This window comes from Nesoenas mayeri (genome assembly GCF_963082525.1).
Source record: "Nesoenas mayeri genome assembly, chromosome: Z".
In the NCBI taxonomy this organism is placed as follows: domain Eukaryota; kingdom Metazoa; phylum Chordata; class Aves; order Columbiformes; family Columbidae; genus Nesoenas; species Nesoenas mayeri.
Genome location: NC_137542.1, coordinates 36,538,231 through 36,557,999, shown reverse-complemented (window position 1 = coordinate 36,557,999; position 19,769 = coordinate 36,538,231). Strand labels below are relative to the sequence as shown.

At 42.4% G+C, this 19,769-nt stretch overlaps 1 protein-coding gene across 1 annotated transcript in view; it reads left to right on the top strand.

The window, feature by feature from the left end:
* Positions 1-520: 520 nt before the first annotated feature.
* Positions 521-19,769, top strand: part of LOC308052095 (neuronal acetylcholine receptor subunit alpha-7-like) — a gene marked incomplete at both ends in the record, with an annotated part of 47,325 nt that continues 28,076 nt past the window's right edge. The window contains 2 exons of the mRNA XM_080362876.1: positions 521-599; positions 17,243-17,382. Of these exons, the coding sequence (XP_080219002.1) occupies positions 521-599; positions 17,243-17,382 (219 nt within the window). The remainder of the gene's footprint in view (positions 600-17,242; positions 17,383-19,769) is intronic.

Below are 19,769 nucleotides of genomic sequence, written 5' to 3'. Positions count from 1 at the left end.
CTTGCTACAAGTTTCACTGACAGCTGAGATAGAGCAGAGAGGAACACAAACTCTTTTTCTTTTTTTTTTTTTTTTTTCCTGAAAAACAGCTCTAGAGGCACCAGAGTGCAAGCAATGGAAGCACTGCAGACATGCTGTCTCAAGTTAGGTACAATCTGTGGGGATGTGAAAAGCATCTCCCAGGCATCATGCTCCCCCTCCTCACTGTACACTCTCAGCTGTGTGTGGGGATCGCTAGTATTTGCTTTGGACCAAGAAAAGGCTCAGAGTACCTGGGAATGTGAGCCTCAAGCAAAGTAACCAGCCTCTTTGTGTTTAGATTTACTAACCCAGCACTGAGCAGATTTGGCTCCTGGGAACTGGAGAAGCACACAAGCAAACACACTTCTCTTTCCTGGTGGGAAGCTGGTTTGATGCTTTGTTACTGTAATTGCCAAATCCATCAGTCATTGCAGGCTGTCTTTAAGACTTCATCCACTTTCATCCTCTGCTCAGGAAGGATAGCCAGCCTATTTTGACAATGCTCACAGAAAAGTCTTTGGGATTTGTTTGTTCTGGACTATGTCTCTGGGCACCCTTGTTCCTGTCTTTCTTTGAAGGTAAGTTCATCTGTTGTTATCCAGGTTGTTTTGTTTGTGGTGGTGGTTTGGTTTGCTTTTTTTTTTTTTTTTTTTTCTAAACGCCTGTCACATCCTACCCCAATTCTGTTTTCGGAAGGACTTGTATCTGCTTTTAGTAGAGTCCAGTTCTGGTCCCACTGAGTTTTGTAATAAATTTGAATAAGTTTGTGGATCTTAGAGTGCTGGGCACCTTTTTTTTTCTTTTTTCTTTTTTTTTTTTAACAAAGGATATGGTGTGTTTTGTTTTAATGAAAAGTGAGTCTTTCCCACTTTCAGAAATGAATTGGAATGATTGTGTTTCAAAAGGGAGGTGTTCTTGCTCTCCTTTAAAAATCTAACCTATCTGTGTTTTTTAGGGGAATGGCAAATTATAACTCCAAGCTGGACAGGATCACTGTGAGTGTCCTGTAGGTGTGTTATCTACAAAGAAAAATGACCAGAAAAAAAATTCTTAACATTTTTTATGGGAATTTGGGAAAATTCATATTTGCATAAATACCTAGATTTACTCTTTCTTGATTTGTTTTTTTTGCTTCCAACTTTCAGTATGCATCACAAAAATCCTTCCAGATAGTGACAGGTGTAAGTTGGAAACATCTAATATCAATAATAATGGGGTTCTGTAGTCTAAGGTGTCACCTGTGACCAAATTGTCTTCTGAAGTTTCAGCATGTTACAAACAAAAGTAGGAACTGTGTGATTGTTCCGAAACATGGAGGATTGCAAGACTGAAAATAAAGAACTTTTAAATGAGAAGGGAGGTTGAAATGGCCACAGTCCAGAAAGGTGTTCAGGATTCTACACAAAATGGGCTTTTATTGCTCCCTAATAATTGAAACTAAACTGCAACTAATATTAAAAATGCAGCATATTCCAGGTGTGAGGGACCATGTCATGTTACTCATGATTTATGCATAGAGAAAGGATGATTGTCTTTTTAAAGAAGAGAAAGTGACCCCTCTGTTTCAGAAGTGCAGGGGCATAGGAAACTTATGTATGTGTTGTTGCACTGGACTGTTGTTGCACTGGACTATTGTTGCCACGGAGAGAATTCCTCATTATTTTACCTGAGTCTGCAAAACTTCCATACATTTCAGTATTACAGCTCTACATTTCAGCTGCCTAATGTAGCTGTGGTATTGCAGAAAAATATTTACCCACCTTGCTAAATTAAGAACCTTTCTATCTTTGTTTATAAGACATTTCTGTGCTACTTCAGGAGCTGAACTAACAGGCAGGTGGTGGCAGCTCATTATTAGATAACTCACTTTGTGTGAAGTCCCATCATGAGTAGTTGTGTACCCTGTAAATACTGCCTTTTAAATACTGAGTAATCACTAATTCTTCAGGGGAGATGCTTAGTTTCTCTGAGCAGCACACAAAGACACAAACTGCTTCTATAAATAGTTCAGAGGATTTTTTGTTAGGTGCTTTTACCATCATTTTAGAAGTATGCAGTTTTACAGACAATTGCTGATGGAGAATAAGATGAACCTCTGATTAAGGTGGTCTGTGTTTGACCTCTGCTTTGTGTTTATTTATGGGGAAGGGAAGGGAAGGGAAGGGAAGGGAAGGGAAGGGAAGGGAAGGGAAGGGAAGGGAAGGGAAGGGAAGGGAAGGGAAGGGAAGGGAAGGGAAAAACAAACCACCGTATTGTACAGTTGCTGCAGAAGGGAAAAATCTCAAACTAATCTTAGCATGTTATCATTAGCAGAGTCTTTTAACAGTAAGCTCCAAATAAACTGCCTCAGGATTCCTCAGTGCACCCACGTGGAAGTCACAGCAAGTCCATCATCATGAACGTCACTCTTACATAATGCTGAGTTATTTCAACAGAATGTATAAAAATTTCTCAACTACTGAAAACTCCTGTAGGGCTGCTTGACAGGAAAGTTGTGACAACAACTAGATAAAAACCAACCAACCAACCAAACAACAACAAAAAAACCCCTAACAACAAAAAACAAAAACCATGACGAAGTCAGTAATTTTTTGTGGTCCTTTCCACAACTTTTTGCTTCAACTTGACTCTGCCTGCATTACTGCTAGGAGCCCTGATAGGCATGTCAGGCATATGAGGTAATTACAGCCCTCCTTCCCAAAATGCCTGGAGCTAGTGATGCTTTCCTGGGTTATGGGACCTGGTTCTCAGCCTACATGGATCCCAGATGAAACCTCTCAGAGTCAAAAAAACCCTTCCAGGCCAGGTGCAATTCATGAAGGAGCATCCAGAGTATGGAAGGACCCTGTGAGTCTCAGCAGCTACATAGGAACCTTAGGTGAAGCAGCTTGAAAACCTTGTTGCAGGGAGAGATAAGAAGGGAGCATCAGACCCACTCCTGCTCCCTTCTCTGAGCATGGCACAGTATGGGAACTGGAGGGCAGATTGCCCTGCAAGGGAATTATCCTCCTGAGAAACATGTCCTAGTGACCACATAGGCACCTAGCCTCTCTGAGGAGGGTTACTTTCAGCTCAGTACATAGGCACATTCTGACTTTGAACAGCCAGCAAAGTTAAACATGCATTTTGATAGTTTCCAGTCAACCCATGCATTCCTATTTCTGTGCTTTTGTGTCCATTTTTTAAACAAAGTCACCGAAGTGCCACACATGTCACACAGAGCAGAGTCGGTTGTCTTAATTTCTTCGCTCTGTGCAGCCAGATATCAGGGTCATAGTCTGGCCATGTGGCTTTGAAAAGCCTAACAAAGGCATAGGCAAGCTCAGGACAGAGCCCTTCATCTGCAGTCTGGTGGGAATGTAAGTGCTTAGCAGTATGGGACAAATCTTATTGGCAGGGGATGCTGCAAGTGAGCTAAACAGCTAAAAGAAGTAAATTATGCAGTAACTCTGCCTGTCTTGGTGTACCCAGCCTGTATGAAGTAGCTTTTCTTTGGCTCACTCACAATACAGAGTTGAATTCCTGTGCTACACTCATTTCAAGCTTTCTCATAACTTTGCTTTTAGATGAATCTTAGTGATCACATCAGAAGACAACTGGTGATCTCTAGGAGCAAAGATAGTGTTGTTGATTCACTTCCATGCAAGCAGGTACTGTTACCACAGCAGTAGCATTGGCAAGACAGTCTCAAAAGGCTGGATTCTGCTGACAAGCCACAGTTCCACTCATGTGAGCTAGTTAAACTGAGGTGACACAAGTTTAGAGGTCTGTGTAGCAGGAAGAATCAAGGCTGGTACTGAAATCACAGAATCACAGAATCACAGAATCACAGAATCGACTGGGTTGGAAAAGACCTCAGAGATCATCAAGTCCAACCCTTGGTCCAACTTCAGTCCATTTACTAGGTCATGGCACTTAGTGCCATGTCCAATCTCAGTTTAAAAACCTCCAGGGACGGTGAGTCCACTACCTCCCTGGGCAGGCCATTCCAATGCCTGATCACTCTCTCCGTAAAGAATTTCTTTCTAATATCCAGCCTAAAGTTTTCCTGGCAGAGTTTAAGCCAGAGTTTAACCCCCTTGTCCTATTGCTAACTGCCTAGGAGAAGAGACCAATCTCCACCTTGCTATAACTTCCCTTCAGGTAGTTATAGAGAGTGATGAGGTCACCTCTAAGCCTCCTCTTCTCTAGACTAAACAACCCCAGCTCCCTCAGCCTCTCCCCATAGGTCTTGTGTTCAAGTCCCTTCACCAGTCTTGTTGCTCTTCTCTGGACCCACTCCAGCACTTCAATATCCTTCCTGAACTGAGGGGCCCAGAACTGAACACAATACTCCAGGTGTGGTCTCACCAATGCAGACTGCAGGGGAAGGATCACTTCCCTTGTCCTGCTGACCACGCTGTTTTTGATAGAGGACAGGATACCATTGGCCTTCTTGGCCCAGAACTGAACACAATACTTCAGGTGTGGTCTCACCAATGCAGACTGCAGGGGAAGGATCACTTCCCTTGTCCTGCTGACCACGCTATTTTTGATAGAGGACAGGATACCATTGGCCTTCTTGGCCACCTGGGTACACTGTTGGCTCATGTTGAGCTTCCTGTCAATTAGTACCCCCAGGTCCCTTTCTGCCTGACTGCTCTCCTGCCACTCTGTGCCCAGCCTGTAGCACTGCAGGGCGTTCTTGTGGCCAAAGTGCAGGACCCAGCACTTGGCCTTGTTGAACTTCATCCCATTGGAATCAGACCATTTTTCCAGTCTATTCAGATCCCCCTGCAGAGCCCTCCTGCCTTCCAGCAGGTCGACACGCCCTCCCAACTTGGTGTCATCAGCAAATTTCCTGATGATGGTCTTAATCCCCTCATCTAAATCATCAATAAAGATGTTAAACAGGACTGGACCCAACACTGACCCCTGGGGGACACCACTAGTGACTGGCTGCCAGCTAGATGCAGCCCCATTCACCAGCACTCTCTGGGCCCAGCCCTCCAGCCAGTTCTTAACCCAGCAGAGAGTGCACTTGCCCAAGCCATGGGCTACCAGCTTTTCCAGGAGTATATTATGAGAGACAGTGTCAAAGGCTTTGCTGAAGTCTAGATAGACCACGTCTACAGCTTTCCCCTCATGCACCAGGTGGGTCACCTGATCATAAAAGGAGATCAGGTTGGTCAGACAGGACCTGCCCCTCCTAAACCCATGCTGACTGGGTCTGATCCCTTGTCCATCCTGAACGTGCTGTGTGATTGTATTCAAGATGATCTGCTCCATAACCCTGTCAGACACCGAGGTCAGGCTGACAGGCCTACAGTTGCCAGGGTCAGCTTTGCAGCCCTTTTTGTGGATTGGGGTAACACTTGCCAGTTTCCAATCATATGGGACCTCCTCAGTGAGCCAGGACTGTTGGAAGATGATGGAGAGCGGCTTGGCGAGCTCTTCTGCTAGCTCTCTCATCACCCTAGGATGGATCCCGTCTGGTCCCATAGATTTGTGAGGATCCAGATGGCTCAGTAAGTCACCAACTATTTCCTCCTGGAATACAAGGGGACTATTGGGCTACCTATCTCTGTCAACCACCTCCAGAGGCCAGTTGTCCTGAGGGCTACCTGTCTTGCTGGTAAAAACTGAGGCAAAGTAGGTATTAAGTACCTCAGCTTTCTCCTCATCTTTGTTAACTATATTTCCCTCAAAGTCCAACAGAGAATGGAGGTTTTCCTTTCCCCTCCTTTTGTTATTAACATATTTAAAGAAGGACTTTTCTATTATCCGTAACAGAATTGGCCAAATTAACTTCAAATTGCACTTTTGTTTCCCTGATTTTTTTTTCTGCACAATCTAGCTATTTTCATAAATTTTTCATAAGTAGCCAGGCCTTTTTTTCCCATAGTTGGTAAACTCTCCTTTTATTTCTGATTTCTTTCAGAATCTCCCTGTTTAGCCAAGCTGGTTGTCTTCCCTGCCAGCTAGCCTTTTGATACACTGGTATAGCCTATTCCTGTGCACTCAAAACCTCCTGCTTGAAGCGTGTCCAACCCTCCTGGGCCCCCTTGTTTTTAAGCATTGTTTCCCAGGGTATACTCTGTACTGGACTTCTGAATAGGCAAATAGGCAAAAATCTGCCTATAAATACCTATAAATACCTAGATATGGAGTCTAAATTCAGGCTCCAGCTGGGTAGGACTGATGGAAATGCAGTGAGCTGTGTTAATCAAACTGGTTTACTTCAAGGAGACATATTGATGTGGGGAGTACAATGTAATGCCATTGGTAATTTATGTGGTTGGTGATTGAGCTCCACCTTTAGATCTCATAAATGTTACTAGACTAGAACTATATGTTAATGTAAGATCACTTAGTATCTTTCATACTTTTAATTTGAGGTCTGAAGGTCACATTCACCTCAGTTCTCCACATTGTCTAGGTTGGTGCTCTGAGTTGTGTCACCCCACCATGTGATACACAGCCTCAAAGGTAACAATGTAGCTGATGTAAGTTTAAAATAGAAAATATATAAGGACAACCTTTGCTTGTACAGCAGGTCTTTTCTTCCATATTGGCTAAAACTTCTAGGCAGCATGAGTCAACAATGAGATGCAGGTAACTCTGTCCTGCCTTGCTTTCTATTGGCTTTTCTCAGTTAAAGAAGTTGTGGTTAGCAGCACACTGGCATGGATGGCTGCAATTCTTATCACCTTCCAGAAATGGATAACTTCCAGAATGTTGCAGAGAAAGCCACACTCATTTCTGTTTTTAATGCAACATAGATTTGGACAAAAAACAGGACTTAGAGGGAAAGTATAGGCTTGAGGAGATGTCATTTTGCATTGAGAACTCAAACAACCTAAAGCCAGTTTGGAGACTGGGCTGGCAAGACTGCATGCTGTGTTCCCTGAAGCTCAGCTGTAGCTATGAAGCTCAGCTGTGACTACATGGAAAAGAATCTTTGGTCAGTTAGATCTCCACCATTCCAAGAGAGAAAATCAAGTTGCAGATTGGAAAATATATGTCTGTGGAAGCTGAGGTGAGAGAAGGTCTGATGGATACAAATTCATAGGCTGGTAGAATAATTTGACTGGAAAGGACCTCCAGAGGTTGCCCAGACTAACCCTTCTTCTCAAAGCAGTGACAGTTCTGTTAGGTTACTTCCTGGGTACTCAAGCTGGGAAGATCTACAAGAATGGTGATCTCTCCTATGTGGGTACCCTTCAGAGAGAAAAAGCCTTCTATGATACCATGGCAATGCCCCATGGTGCAACTCATATCTCATTAGTGCTGTCCCTGTGCACCTCCCAGAAGAGTCTGGCTCCTTCATCATATAGCCGTACTTCATAACAGCTGAAGGCAGCCAAAAGAGCTTCTCCTTGCATTCTCATACACAAGTTGATCAAAGGCATGTCTCTTCACCTCTCATTGGACATTTTGTGCTCCAACGGCCCATCGTCCGAGTGGTCTCCACTCAACTCACTCCACAGGGTCAGTGTATGTCTTGTGCTGCCCTAGGGAGGCTTTATTAGGCACAGTGCTAACTGTGTGTCATGCAGTTGAGTCTCACTGATGTTGAATATAGGCTAGCTGGAGAGGCTACTGCTGTTTAGTGTATTCAGCACCTCTGAGTCAGTAGGTTTGGAAAACAAACAAACAAACAAACCAACCAACCAAACAAAAACACCCCACCAAACCAAAGAAAAACACACACACAAAAGTAGGAGGTCATATAATAATGCAGAAAATACATTACACAGTTCTCAGCCATCTTGTGTTGTTTTTCAAGAACTTCCTCATCTTGAGTATGAAAGGGTCAGAGCAGGTCATGACAAATAATGGACTACATCCCCATGAATATTGTGTAATTTTACAAAAGTCATCAGCAAACTGAAATCCAGCTTCAGCAGTTGTAGCAATAGGAAGAAGAGATAAAAAATTTAATAAATAGTTGTTAGATAGTTTGCAGTTGTCAGTGTTTAAAGCAGCAAATGGACAACAACTTTGAATTGTACCCATTCTTGTTCACGCTTTACACACAATTCATAAAAGACAACTGGACAGCTTCAAGAGCTCTAAGCAAAAGACTTGCCTTTCTAATATAGTCAAACAGCTATCCTGCAGCATACCCTCTGCAGCAGTGCTTCGTTCAAGGTCTAAGCCTTATAATGTAGTTGCCAAAGATATCAGGGTCCCCAGTTTTCATTTACTTCATAATTCAAATTTGTTGCATTGCTACCTCAGACCACTGGTATCTCCTTGCTATTGTTGGGTCTACTTACATTACCTGGCAATAACAACAGGAGAGCAGGACAATAAAGAAATAATAGTTCAAATGGGAATAGGTCTGTGGGTAAGAAAAAGAGACATGCTTCTCCAGAGGAGGCCTCTTCCCAAGTAGACAAATCTTTTCTTCTTTGGGTCAAAATGCTCTTAGCAGACTCAGGAAGTCTGTATGCTGGGGAATACAAGAGGTCAGGCCAGACAGCACAGGGTGACTTTCTGCTCTTCAGGTTAGTTCTGGTCTCTCTCAGAGACCAAGCATCCCACATCTGCAGGCATTGCCATTGTATCACAGGATGACAGTCATACACCACCTGGACATGCGGCGCACCAATTTTTGTTTTGTTTTGTTTGCACTGACATAATTCAGGAGCATTAGATGGAAGTTGCAAAAGCTTTAGTTCAAAAGAGCAATGCTAGGACAAAATCAGGCTCCCCAGATGGTAATTGTCTGAAAGTATCTCATTTTCACTGTAATTCATTTCCGCTCTTAGGATCAGCGGCTCAGCCAATGCAGGTTAGGCTGGCAGAGTGCAGCAAGGAGAGACATATACTTCATATTCCCACTGATCCCAACAAAACCAGGACTTGAACAGAGAAAAAGACAATAGCATGTAGCATTCTGGAAATACACAGATCAAGGCTAACCAATGGTCAGCTGTCACTGAGACCTTGTGACATTGAGAGTCTAGGAAAAAAACCAGCTGTAACCTTCATGATACAGATCATACTCAGCCACTTCATATGCACATAAGCAAATCGGGGCTCAATCAGCCAAAACAAAGCACTTCTTACCATTTCAGGCATCCTAAGTCAGATCTCCACAGACCTTCTTTGATTGGTCATGAGCCTAATTTGCTCAGAGCTGGTCATTTACCTCATCAAGACAGTATTAGAAGCAGCTTTTGTCTTCATTGAGAAATAAATTCAGACTCTCTGCTGAGAAATTTAATGCCTCTTTTAACAAATCCTAATTTTGAATGACTAGACCACCTCAGAGGTCTTTCCCTTGGAAAAAATCCCATAATAGCAGACACTTCAGCTTCCAAAGCCTCCAAATTATCACCACCCAGGTAGCAACACAGCATCTTTTGCATAGACAGGCAGTAAGTTTTGCCTGACCTAGTGAAAGTTCAGCAGTGCTTCTCAAAACAGAGCTTGAGTCTCATCTATAAAGGTTTTATGTAAGTTTTGCTTCCCAAATAGGAAACTGTTTCAGATTTGGGAATATGTATCTTCATATTTCCCAGTTAAGGTACTAAGCCCTGAATAGGAGGACAAATAAGCAGCCATTCAAGATCCAGCCAAAATTTCCATCAAGTTAGCCCACATCCCTTTCACAGGACTCTGACACCATGTTTCACATAATTATTTGATTTTCTGATATTGGACATCTTGAATACTGTGTTCAATTTTGGGCCCCTCACTATAAGAAAGACATTGAGGTGCTGGAGTGAGTTCGGAGAACACCAAGGAAGCTGGTGAAGGGTCTGGAGCACAAGTTTTATGAGGAGAGGCTGAGGGAACTGGGGTTGTTTAGTCTGGAGAAAAGGAGACTTATTGGTTGCTACAAGAGCCTGAAGGTGGTTGTAGCATGGAGGGTGTTGGTCTCTTCTCCCAAGTAGCAAGTGATAGGATGAAAGGAAATAGCCTCAAGTTGCCAAAGGGGAGGTTTAGATTGGATGTGAGGAAAACTTTCTTCACAGAAAGAGTTATCAAGCACTGGAACAAGCTGCCCAGGGACATGGTTGAGTCACCATCCCTGGAGATGTTTAAAAGACACATAGGTGAGGTTCTTAGGGAGATGGTTGAGTGCTGGTGTGAGGTTAACAGTTTGACTTTATGATCTTGGGAGTCTTCTCCAAACAAAGTGATTTTATTATTCTATAATTCTATATCACCAGTATTTCACATTTATCATATGATTTAGTTTCTTTCCATTGGCTTCCATTACTGCTCCTCCCCACAAATCCCAGATGGCTAGCTAGAGTCACCTTCAGATGGCCACAGCTCTCTGTAATATCTCTAGCAAGTGGAGTTTCCTTCTTCACCACTTCTCCAACTCCCTCCTCCTGTGGTCCCTCCACATAGTTATATTGCATGGAACTACTGTAAACTAGCATTACACTAAAAATACAGGGTTTTTTCCACTTCTGCCTGTAGCCAGTTGTTTCTGACCTGGAGCAATGAGGCAGTTTAGATAACTATCACAGATTTGAGAAGTATCCTACTGTTAATATCTTAATGTGTGTCTGCTCACCTTACACGCTTCTCTCAGACTTTAAAACATCTGCACCAAGCCAGCAGGACCAAAAATATAAACTCACCCTTTCATTATGTAATGGCCTATATTCTCTTTTTAGCATGTTGTCCTGTGCCTGAAGTCTTTGAGACTGAACCTTTCCTAGTACATCCTTTAATACCCATCTCTGCTGGGAGCTCTTTATCTGCTATCAAAGAACAGAAATGACCAATATCGGGAAGATTAGGTCCTTTTTGCCTAGGAAAACAGAGCATTTCCCACATTGCTCTGGGTATCTAATGAGTTTTGCATGTAAGAGGCAGAAACAATCTGCATAGCGAAAGCCAAAGATTAGAGCCAAAGATTACCTACAAGGGAAGTAGATTAAAAAGAGGTTTTAAATGAGAGAGGTACTGAAATACACAACATGCACAGACAAACATGCACACACAGGGTTGAGGCAGCTAATGTGATTTCAGTGTGTGAGTACTCTTCCCTGAAGATGTGATGGCAAAATAAGTAAACTGGGAACTCTGAGAAAGAGAGTTAGCCACAGTAATATTGAAATAATTTTCTCTGTTAGATAATTGTACTGTTTTCAAGCTGAAAAAGAAAAAAAAAAATAAATTAAGCACATGCAAAATAAGGTGGGCATTAGAACATGTCACATTTTTAAAGTGCTGCTGTCATTCCAATTCTTTATGCCAATGAAGTTACCTCTGAAAATAGTTGCTTTTTATTTTGATATTACTCCTGTTACTTCACCCATAATTCATAACTGCATATAGTGTGTGTGTTTGTTGAGAATTCCTGTGATGATTTTATTTGTACTCCTAAAGAAATAGCTGAAAATCCCTGTAAGAGTACAGTGATGAAGTAAAAAGAAAGTAATAATAATAGAAGAGGAGCTATGGCAGAAAATTCTGCAGGTTGTTAGGAAAATACTTGGAAGTTCTAGGGTTTAGCTCTGATACTTAGAGTTTTTCATTACAATTTTTTTCTCTGTAAATGTTCCAATTATAATAAGACTGTATACAATCATTACACAAGAAGATGTAACAATACATCTCAGTATACTTATACTTTGCTTTTTTTAAGAAAAAAAGGCCAGAAATCCTCTCAGTTTCTTTTAGGAGACAGAAAACAAACAAATAATCTAACAAACAAATAAACTAATAAACAAATCAGCCAAAACAGAAAGAACATGGCAAAGTAACTATATATATATATATATATATATATATATATATATAAATGACATAGATGGGGTGAAATACCTGCAGAAGGTACAAGGAGAGTTAAAAAATACCACAATATTGCTACAATTTAGGACATTTTGTGAAGTAGCAGAGGATAACATATTTAAAAGCAACAATGTGATGGACCAGGAACATGCTGATTTTAGCTTACTGTGCTCTACAAAGCACTTGTATATGCAAACAATTCTAGAAACTGTTTTTGAGAAGGGAAAGAAAAAAGTGCATGTTTTGTAGTTCAGAGACACGTTAGCATGCATCTGTATGAATATAAAGTAATGTGGGAAGAATACAATATTTGGTCTGAAAACCATTGATCCTTTAGGTGCCAATAACAACCATAATCTTGTATGAATAAAGTAATAACTTGTGTGTAAGGCTCAGGCCTCTGCCAAAATAAATGAGTAGCAGTTAGAAAACTTTCAGCTAGCAGCTGGCCCCCAAAAAGTTCAAAGTTTATGAAAATAAAACCAGTGAACGCTAGGAACCAAAGGTGGATTGATCAATAAATACAGGTACTGTGGCTGAAAACCTTGTGGAAATCCATGCCCTTCTACCTACCCTCTTGTTAATATTTTTTTATTTATTCTTTACTGTTCACAGCAAACCATTATGTGGCACACACCAGGGATGCTCAGTCAAGGAGATGACCACTTTAGAGGCAAATGTGGAGAACTGAGAAGGGCTGGACTCCTGCCTTGGTGCTCAGGGAGCTCTGCATGCAAAGCAGAGCAGGAGTATTGACCAGCCAAGACCAGACATAACAGCATGGGTCCTAGGAAACAGGCCTTCCTCGGGATAGCATATGGGTGGTCTGGCCAGAGCTAGTTGCAATTTTGACAGCCATTGCTACCAGACAACACTGAATAACCTCCAGTCCAAACAAGTACTTCCTCAGATCTGAACCCAAACCCACAGAAGAAACAAGTAGTGGCATAGTGAGGAGCACGGGATCACACTCAAGCATGGAAGAGGCAGTACATGCCCAGAGGATCCCACCTGGACGTAGAAAATGAAATAGGTTTATTGCCAGCCTGCAGCTACATGCCTAGGGTACTATAACTCCTACACAGGCCAAGTGAAGTTGTAAAGGAATAAGCCAATGCAACCAGTTAAACCATATGCAGCACAGAAGAAAGGAGGAAGGGCTTTGCCAGTTTTAGTCAGTTTTTTTTCTTTCCCTTTCCCTTTCCCTTCCCCTTCTCCTTCTCCTTCCCCTTCCCCTTCCCCTTCCCCTTCCCCTTCCCCTTTCCCTTTCCCTTCCCCTTCTCCTTTCCCTTTCCCTTCCCCTTCCCTTTTCCCTTCTTTCCCTTTCCCTTTCCCTTTCCCTTTCCCTTTCCCTTCCCTTTCTTTTTCTCCTTTTCCCCTTCCCTTTCCTTCTTATTTTTATTTTTATATTATTTATATATCTGTTTGTTTGATTATCTCTTTCTTTTTCTCTTTCATTTCTTTTCCTACCGAAATGTTTGGCGTATTTATTTTATTTTTAGACAGACTAGATATGTGAGTTATGCAATGATCAGCATCTCTTAGGTCACAAAGAAAACACAGAGGCCAATTGAGGCAGCTCTCCTTGCCATTATTGGCTTCAGTCTGAGCTTGACCTTGGGCATGCACAGCTGCTGATTTACAGCTAGCATCAGCCAGTACCAGTTTGATCTAATTTAATTGCAGTGTCTCAGAATTCAAACTCCTTTATTGATACCATGAAGGCTCACAGTTAGTATAAGAGATATCTGTGCAAGTCTCATCAGAGTTTTCTCTCTTCATCTAGCAATCAACCTACACTTTGTTCAAATACATGGATGCAGTTATTAACTTGTGCCATACAATTCCCTGCAAATGTCAGAGACAGGTTAGAGAACAATTTCAGATTGTACAGAGACTAAAGCTTATGAGACAACCTAGTCCTTGGTCTAGTAAATCCATGTCTCCTTTGTACTGAGGAGCCCAAAACTGGACCCGGCACTCCAGCTGTGTCTCACTACTGCTGTGTAGAGAGAAGGATCACCTCTCTTGACCTAGTGGTGAGGCTCTGCCTAATGCAGCTTGGGATGCTGGTGGCCTTTGCTGCATTATGCATTGCCACCGTGTGGTCAACTTGGTATTTGTAAGGACTCCCAGGACCCTTCTGTCAACCTGCTTTCTAGCTGGTGGGCCCCCAATCTATCCTGGTGACTGGGGTTACTCCTCCTCAGGTGCAAGACTTTGAACATTCTTTCACTGAACTTCATGAGGTTCCTGTCTGCCATTTCTCCATTTTTTGAGGTCTTGCTCAATGGCAGCAAAACCATGTGCTGGATCAGTCACTCCTTCCAATTTTGTACCATCTGAAAACTTGCTGAGGGTGCACTCTGTCCCATCATTCATAACAATGTTAAACAGCATTGGCCCCATCATCCACCCATGGAGTACTCCACCATTGGCTAGCCCTTGGACTTTGTGCTGCTGATTACACTTCTCTGGGCTTGGCAGTTCAGTCACTTTTCAGTCCACCTCACTGTTCACTTATCTAGCCTATGAGGCGTAGATAAATGTCTACGAGGATGTTTCCAGAGATGGTGTCAAAAGTCTTGCTAAACTTGAGATAAACATCATACTTTCAAATTTTAATGAGATTGTATGTTTTCCTACTGCTTTAAAGGTAATTGAGAAAGAAGAGGGACACTGTCTGAGGATGTAAGACATAGAAACTCTTTGTTGCTCAAAGCTCGTTTATCTGGAAAGCATGACCTTTTCCAGTTAATTGTACTTTTCCTGTAACGTACATAGGCAAGCCAGTCTGGCATTGCTTTTGGGAGATTGACCTGGCAACCTTAAATATTGATGTCCAACTTCCAGCCTACTTTAAAATATGAAACAGTTACACTATTTTTTTGTTATTTTTCTGTGACTGAAAGGTTAGCAGTAGTAAAGTTTATTCTGCCACTACTCCTGTGAGATCCAGACTTCCCCATTCCCTCCAAATACTCTATTTAGCACACAAGGAGGTAGTGTCACAATGCGTTATGTGGAAAAAGCAGAAATCTCTGGAGTATGAAACATTACGTATTTGAAGATCACAATTTAAAGAAGAAGTAGTCTATGAAAATAGAAGTCTGACTTGTCACTCGCCTCAGTTCCTTCTCCAAAGCAGAGTAGTCTATGAAAATAGAAGTTTGACTTGCCACTCGCCTCAGTTCCTTCTCCAAAGCAGCTGTAGCAGTCAGACGGCAATGTGATTAGACTAGCCACGTCTTTGTGGTATCAATAGCTGCATTGGCTATTTGCCAGGACACCTGAAAGTCTCCACTGCTTCTGCATCTAGGTAATTTTGTAAGCAAAACTGTGTAGCACACAAACTTATGTTCACCAATGCCAATTCAGCAGGCTAAGAATAGATCAGCTAGGGCTGCAAGACACAAGAGGTCACAAAGTAACAGGGCGACATTGCAGAGGGCATAGTTGAAGTAACATTGGAAAACAAGATGCAAAGTTGCAGTACTGGACTACTTCAGCTCACAAAGTTAAACAGGGAAAGAAGCCTGGCTTCAGCATGGTTGGAACACACAGCACAAAGACATCTTCCAAAGCAAACAGCAAAGGGTTATGTTCAGATCTTTCCAAGTCAGACCTCTGTTGGTGGGGGCTGCTTTAATGCACCACAACAGTGATGATACCAGGACACTCTAGCAGCCCAGCTGACTTCCAGGGACTGGTGAAGGGCACTTTTCCCTTGTAAAAGCTGAGGCAGCCAGTTTAAAAGGAACGTTAAAGGCAAATATTACATAAGTACCCAAGATGAGAGCAATAGTGCAGGCAGTCATTTCTTTCTGAAAGCAAAGGAATATGGGGGGCGGGGGGGAGGCAGGTGAATGAAAGGACAATAAATTTGCTCAAAATACAGAGCTTCTTTCCATAGAACAATGTGTAGTGATTCTCACTGGTTTCCTTTCCACAGAAGGATCTTACAAGGGCGTCAGAGTCTGCTGAGGCACTGGAAAGCCAGTACCAAGCCATAACAGAGGACCTAAATCATTGCCTTTGGTATCTGGAAAACTGAAGAAAGCATTAATTTAACAGACTTATTAACTGTAATCTACATTTGCTATTAGCTTTAAAAGGCATGGCTGCTTTGCTGGGCACAGTAAGAGACTGAGGAAGGCAGAACTGGTTTTTCTGGTTTGTTTGCATTGTCAAAAAGATGTTCATTAGAACCATGAGAGGAGTCCTGGTCTCAATGTGCAGAGCTCTGCTCAAGAGCTAAAAAAAGTCACACACAGAGACTGGGAGTTGCAGTGGATAAAAAATGCTTCAGTCCAAAGTAATAGCAATTTAGAGTGCAGATTCCCTGCCAGGGACTGGATTTCTACAGTTCAGGGAATACGCACTCATGCTTACAGGACTGGTTTAGCCTCAGAGAACCTACAGCTCATTACCCTCACTCTGTTAGATGCAGCTCTTAGGCAGACCTCAGGCTGCCACTGGCCAGGGCACCAACACCCACACTGGTTGGGGGACCCAAGCTCCTGGGTATTGTGTCCAAGCAAAGTGTTCACCTTCCTATGGGAAGTGACCGAATCCATCACTGCTACCCTGCCTTGTCCATTGTTATTGTGGCAAGGAAACCTGGTCACCCAGGATAGATGGATGCTCTCCACACTCACCCCTAAGATGGGGAACAGGGACACCTTGCAATTTAAGCATAGACTGAAATTCTGCTGATCTTTAACATGCTCATGTGTTTCCATGACAGCTTCTGTGTTGAGGCTGTTGCCAGAGGAAGCTGAATTAAGCATCTAACACCAGAAATTCAATATCATTATACATACCTGTCCACATTCTAGCCTTCATACCACCACTTCATTAGGTATTAAAAAAGTGTGCTGCCATCAGAAGGAAAAAAGGCAGGGAAGTAACTCAAAGCCTGGAAAGACTGCCACACAAAACCAGAGGGTAAGAAGAAGGCTTGTTACTGTTTTCTGAGCACAGAAAAGGGACTGATACATGAGTGCCAAGAAATAAGGATACCTGTTACTCATGCTGGGTAAACACACAATATGTGCAAATAATACTAGTGTTGGCTTACAGCAGCCAGTCTCTAGGAAATAAGAAGAAGCAAACAAAAGCACTCTGACTTCCTTCCAGGAAGCTGTTTGGTGGTTTTGAAGCCACATATTCAGTATTAGCAAAGAGGGGCACCAACGGAATGGGATGTTTACTTAGAGCATCAAAGGCTGTTCAGTAGTTTCTAGCTGTTAGTAATGTGTTAGAGTGATAGTAGTTAATTTTTTTAAGAGCTCACCAGCCATGTATGCAGAAAAACTATGTCTGGCACTCCCATGTGCAGAATTTTGGGGATTTTTTTGCTAACTTCTTTCAAATTACAAACCCGTTAAGAGGGGGATTTCAACAAAGCAGGCAAACAATGGAGACAGTGTGACCAGCCCAAATTACAGATGCCTTATTTCTTTTCCCCTAGTCTCTCAACAGGGTGAAAGCCAGAGACGCTTGTACAGAGAACTGCTGAAAAACTACAATCGTCTTGAACGACCAGTAGTGAATGACTCCCAGCCCCTTGTAGTAGAGCTGCAGCTTTCTTTGCTACAGATAATTGATGTGGTAAGTTACTTCCTGTTCTGTTTGCTATGGCACTCAATTCAGCATGTGAAATCTGATCTCTTGTGTAGCGACCATGCTTTTCCTCTTAATCAGGCTATCAGAGATGAAAATAAACTGTCTTGGGTTAAGCGTCCTCCCTAAATGCTGAAATACATGCTTTGGCACTTAGGACAAGTGAATATCCTGCTAAAAGCATAACACCTCTGACACAACAGGAGCTGCAAGGAGATTAATTATTTAGGGTTTTTTTTTCCATTTGTTTTAAACAGAAAGAAAGGATTCTATAAATTAGAAGCCATGTGTTACTACAAATTATTAATGATAAGTTCTTCTCAGAGTTATGTGGGATGCAGTAACTGAAGACCACGTGCAGTGTTCAAAGCTAACATCACTGCACTTTGGACTTTTTCATTATACATTATAATGGCAATGCCTTGTTCTCCCATTACGTCTCTATCATGCACTGCCGTTGAAGGAGCCTGCCCTGAGGTTAGAAATATATGAAAGCAAAACCTGGGCGTGTAGACACTTTTTGACCCAGGGAAAAGAATTAATATAATACTGCAAATCTCTTTCTTCACCATGAAGAGGATTCTGTCTATATGATAAACCATGATGTACAGAGAGGATTTCTTTCATCTACATGGAAAAAACGAAGGAGGAGAACAACTTTGACCACCTTCATCCTGTTGACACAGCTGAGCATGTTAGTGCTCCTTTCCTCATCCTACCCTTTCTGTAGTCAGTATTATGGGCTGGTTTCCAATGCACCATAACTATTACGGAGGGAACAAGGGATAGACAGAGAGATGTGCACACCTTTGTGCAGTTGAAAACAAATTTGACAGAGGCCTCAAATATTTAAAGTTTTTGAAGTTCTCACAATCTTTCTGAAAACGTGTAGTGCACCAGGTGCTCTCCCTGAACATGCCATGAAAGTCTAGGCCCCCAGCATTGTGCCGTACAACTGACAGATCCAGACAGTTGTGGTGCTCCTGGAGGCAAGCAGCAACCACTCAGGCAGGTTAAGCAGCTTTCTGTTTCGAAGCGCTAGCAACTGCATTGATCTGGAAGAGAAAGGACATAATTACTCTGAACTAAAGTCACTCATTCACATCAGGAACTCACAGTAGTCTTCATAAATTAAAAAGCAGAGAAAAAGCAGAGGAGTGGATAATGTCACTTGTTCTTTTCATCCTGGAGGAGACCTCACTGTGGTCTACAGCTTTCTCACAAGGGAGTTAGGAGGGCAAGTGCTGATCTCTTCTCTCTGGTGAACAGTGATAGGACCTGAGGGAATGGCAGGAAGATCTGCCAGGGGAGATTTAGGTTGGACATTAGGAAAATGTGTCTTCACCAGAGAGTGTTAGAGCACTGGAACAGGCTCCCCAGGGAGGCAGTCACGACCCCAAGCCCGACAATATTCAATAAGCATTTGGACAGTGCCCTCAGACACATGGTGTGAATTTTGGCGTTGTCCTATGCAGGAACACAAGTTGGACTTGATGATTATTGTGCGCCCTCAGGACCTCCTATGATTCTATAAAATCCTTCAGCTAATTTCAAGTACATTTCATCAAGCAATTCCAGGTTTAGCAGGGGAATCTTAGCTCCAAAGATCTTGCTCCAGACATTCTTTTTTTCTGATGATATTTTCTTGCAGTAATTTGAAGGCTGGGGGTGGTAAAGTGGACATTTTATCCTTCAGGCTGTGACTGTACATTTGCAAAGTCGAGAGGAGTTATATTAAAATTTTTCAGTCAGGCTTCACATTGACATGTGAAACCCATCCTTTCAGGAAACCAGCATTTCTTCAAGCACTTTAGTTACATTATGTCAATGTCCATTACAACAAATTTAATTCCAGTCTTCCATTTTGATAGTTTACAACAAGAAATACGTAACCTAAATGGTTATACATACCAGAAACAAAGCCTTGCTTGTCTCCATCTCTGCACACACTACAGATACGGGAAGTTAATCAGCTCAGAACATTGATGACTTCTCCCAGGCTCATAGTCTTGCAAAATGCACCCATGGTGTTTTTAAAAAAAAACATCCAGAACCATCTGAAGGGTTTATCCCCCTCCTTTGGGGACGGACAGAAAATTCCTTGGCAGTCAAGTCCCTGTAGTAGAAGGGTCACTATGGCCTCAAGAAGTAGCTAAACCAAACGGCCTGAAAGTCCACAAAACACTGCTCCCTTGGGTTCCTAAATCAAGAAGCAATGTGTAAATATGTCCCCAGCAAGCAAGTCATGAGCATGGACACAACACCTCAGCCTCCACATCCTGTTGGACAGACTGCAGCACCTGGATGCTCCAGCTGCTGAAAAAAATGTCATTTCAAAAGGAGCATCATGATGGCCACAACAATGTAAAGGGTGA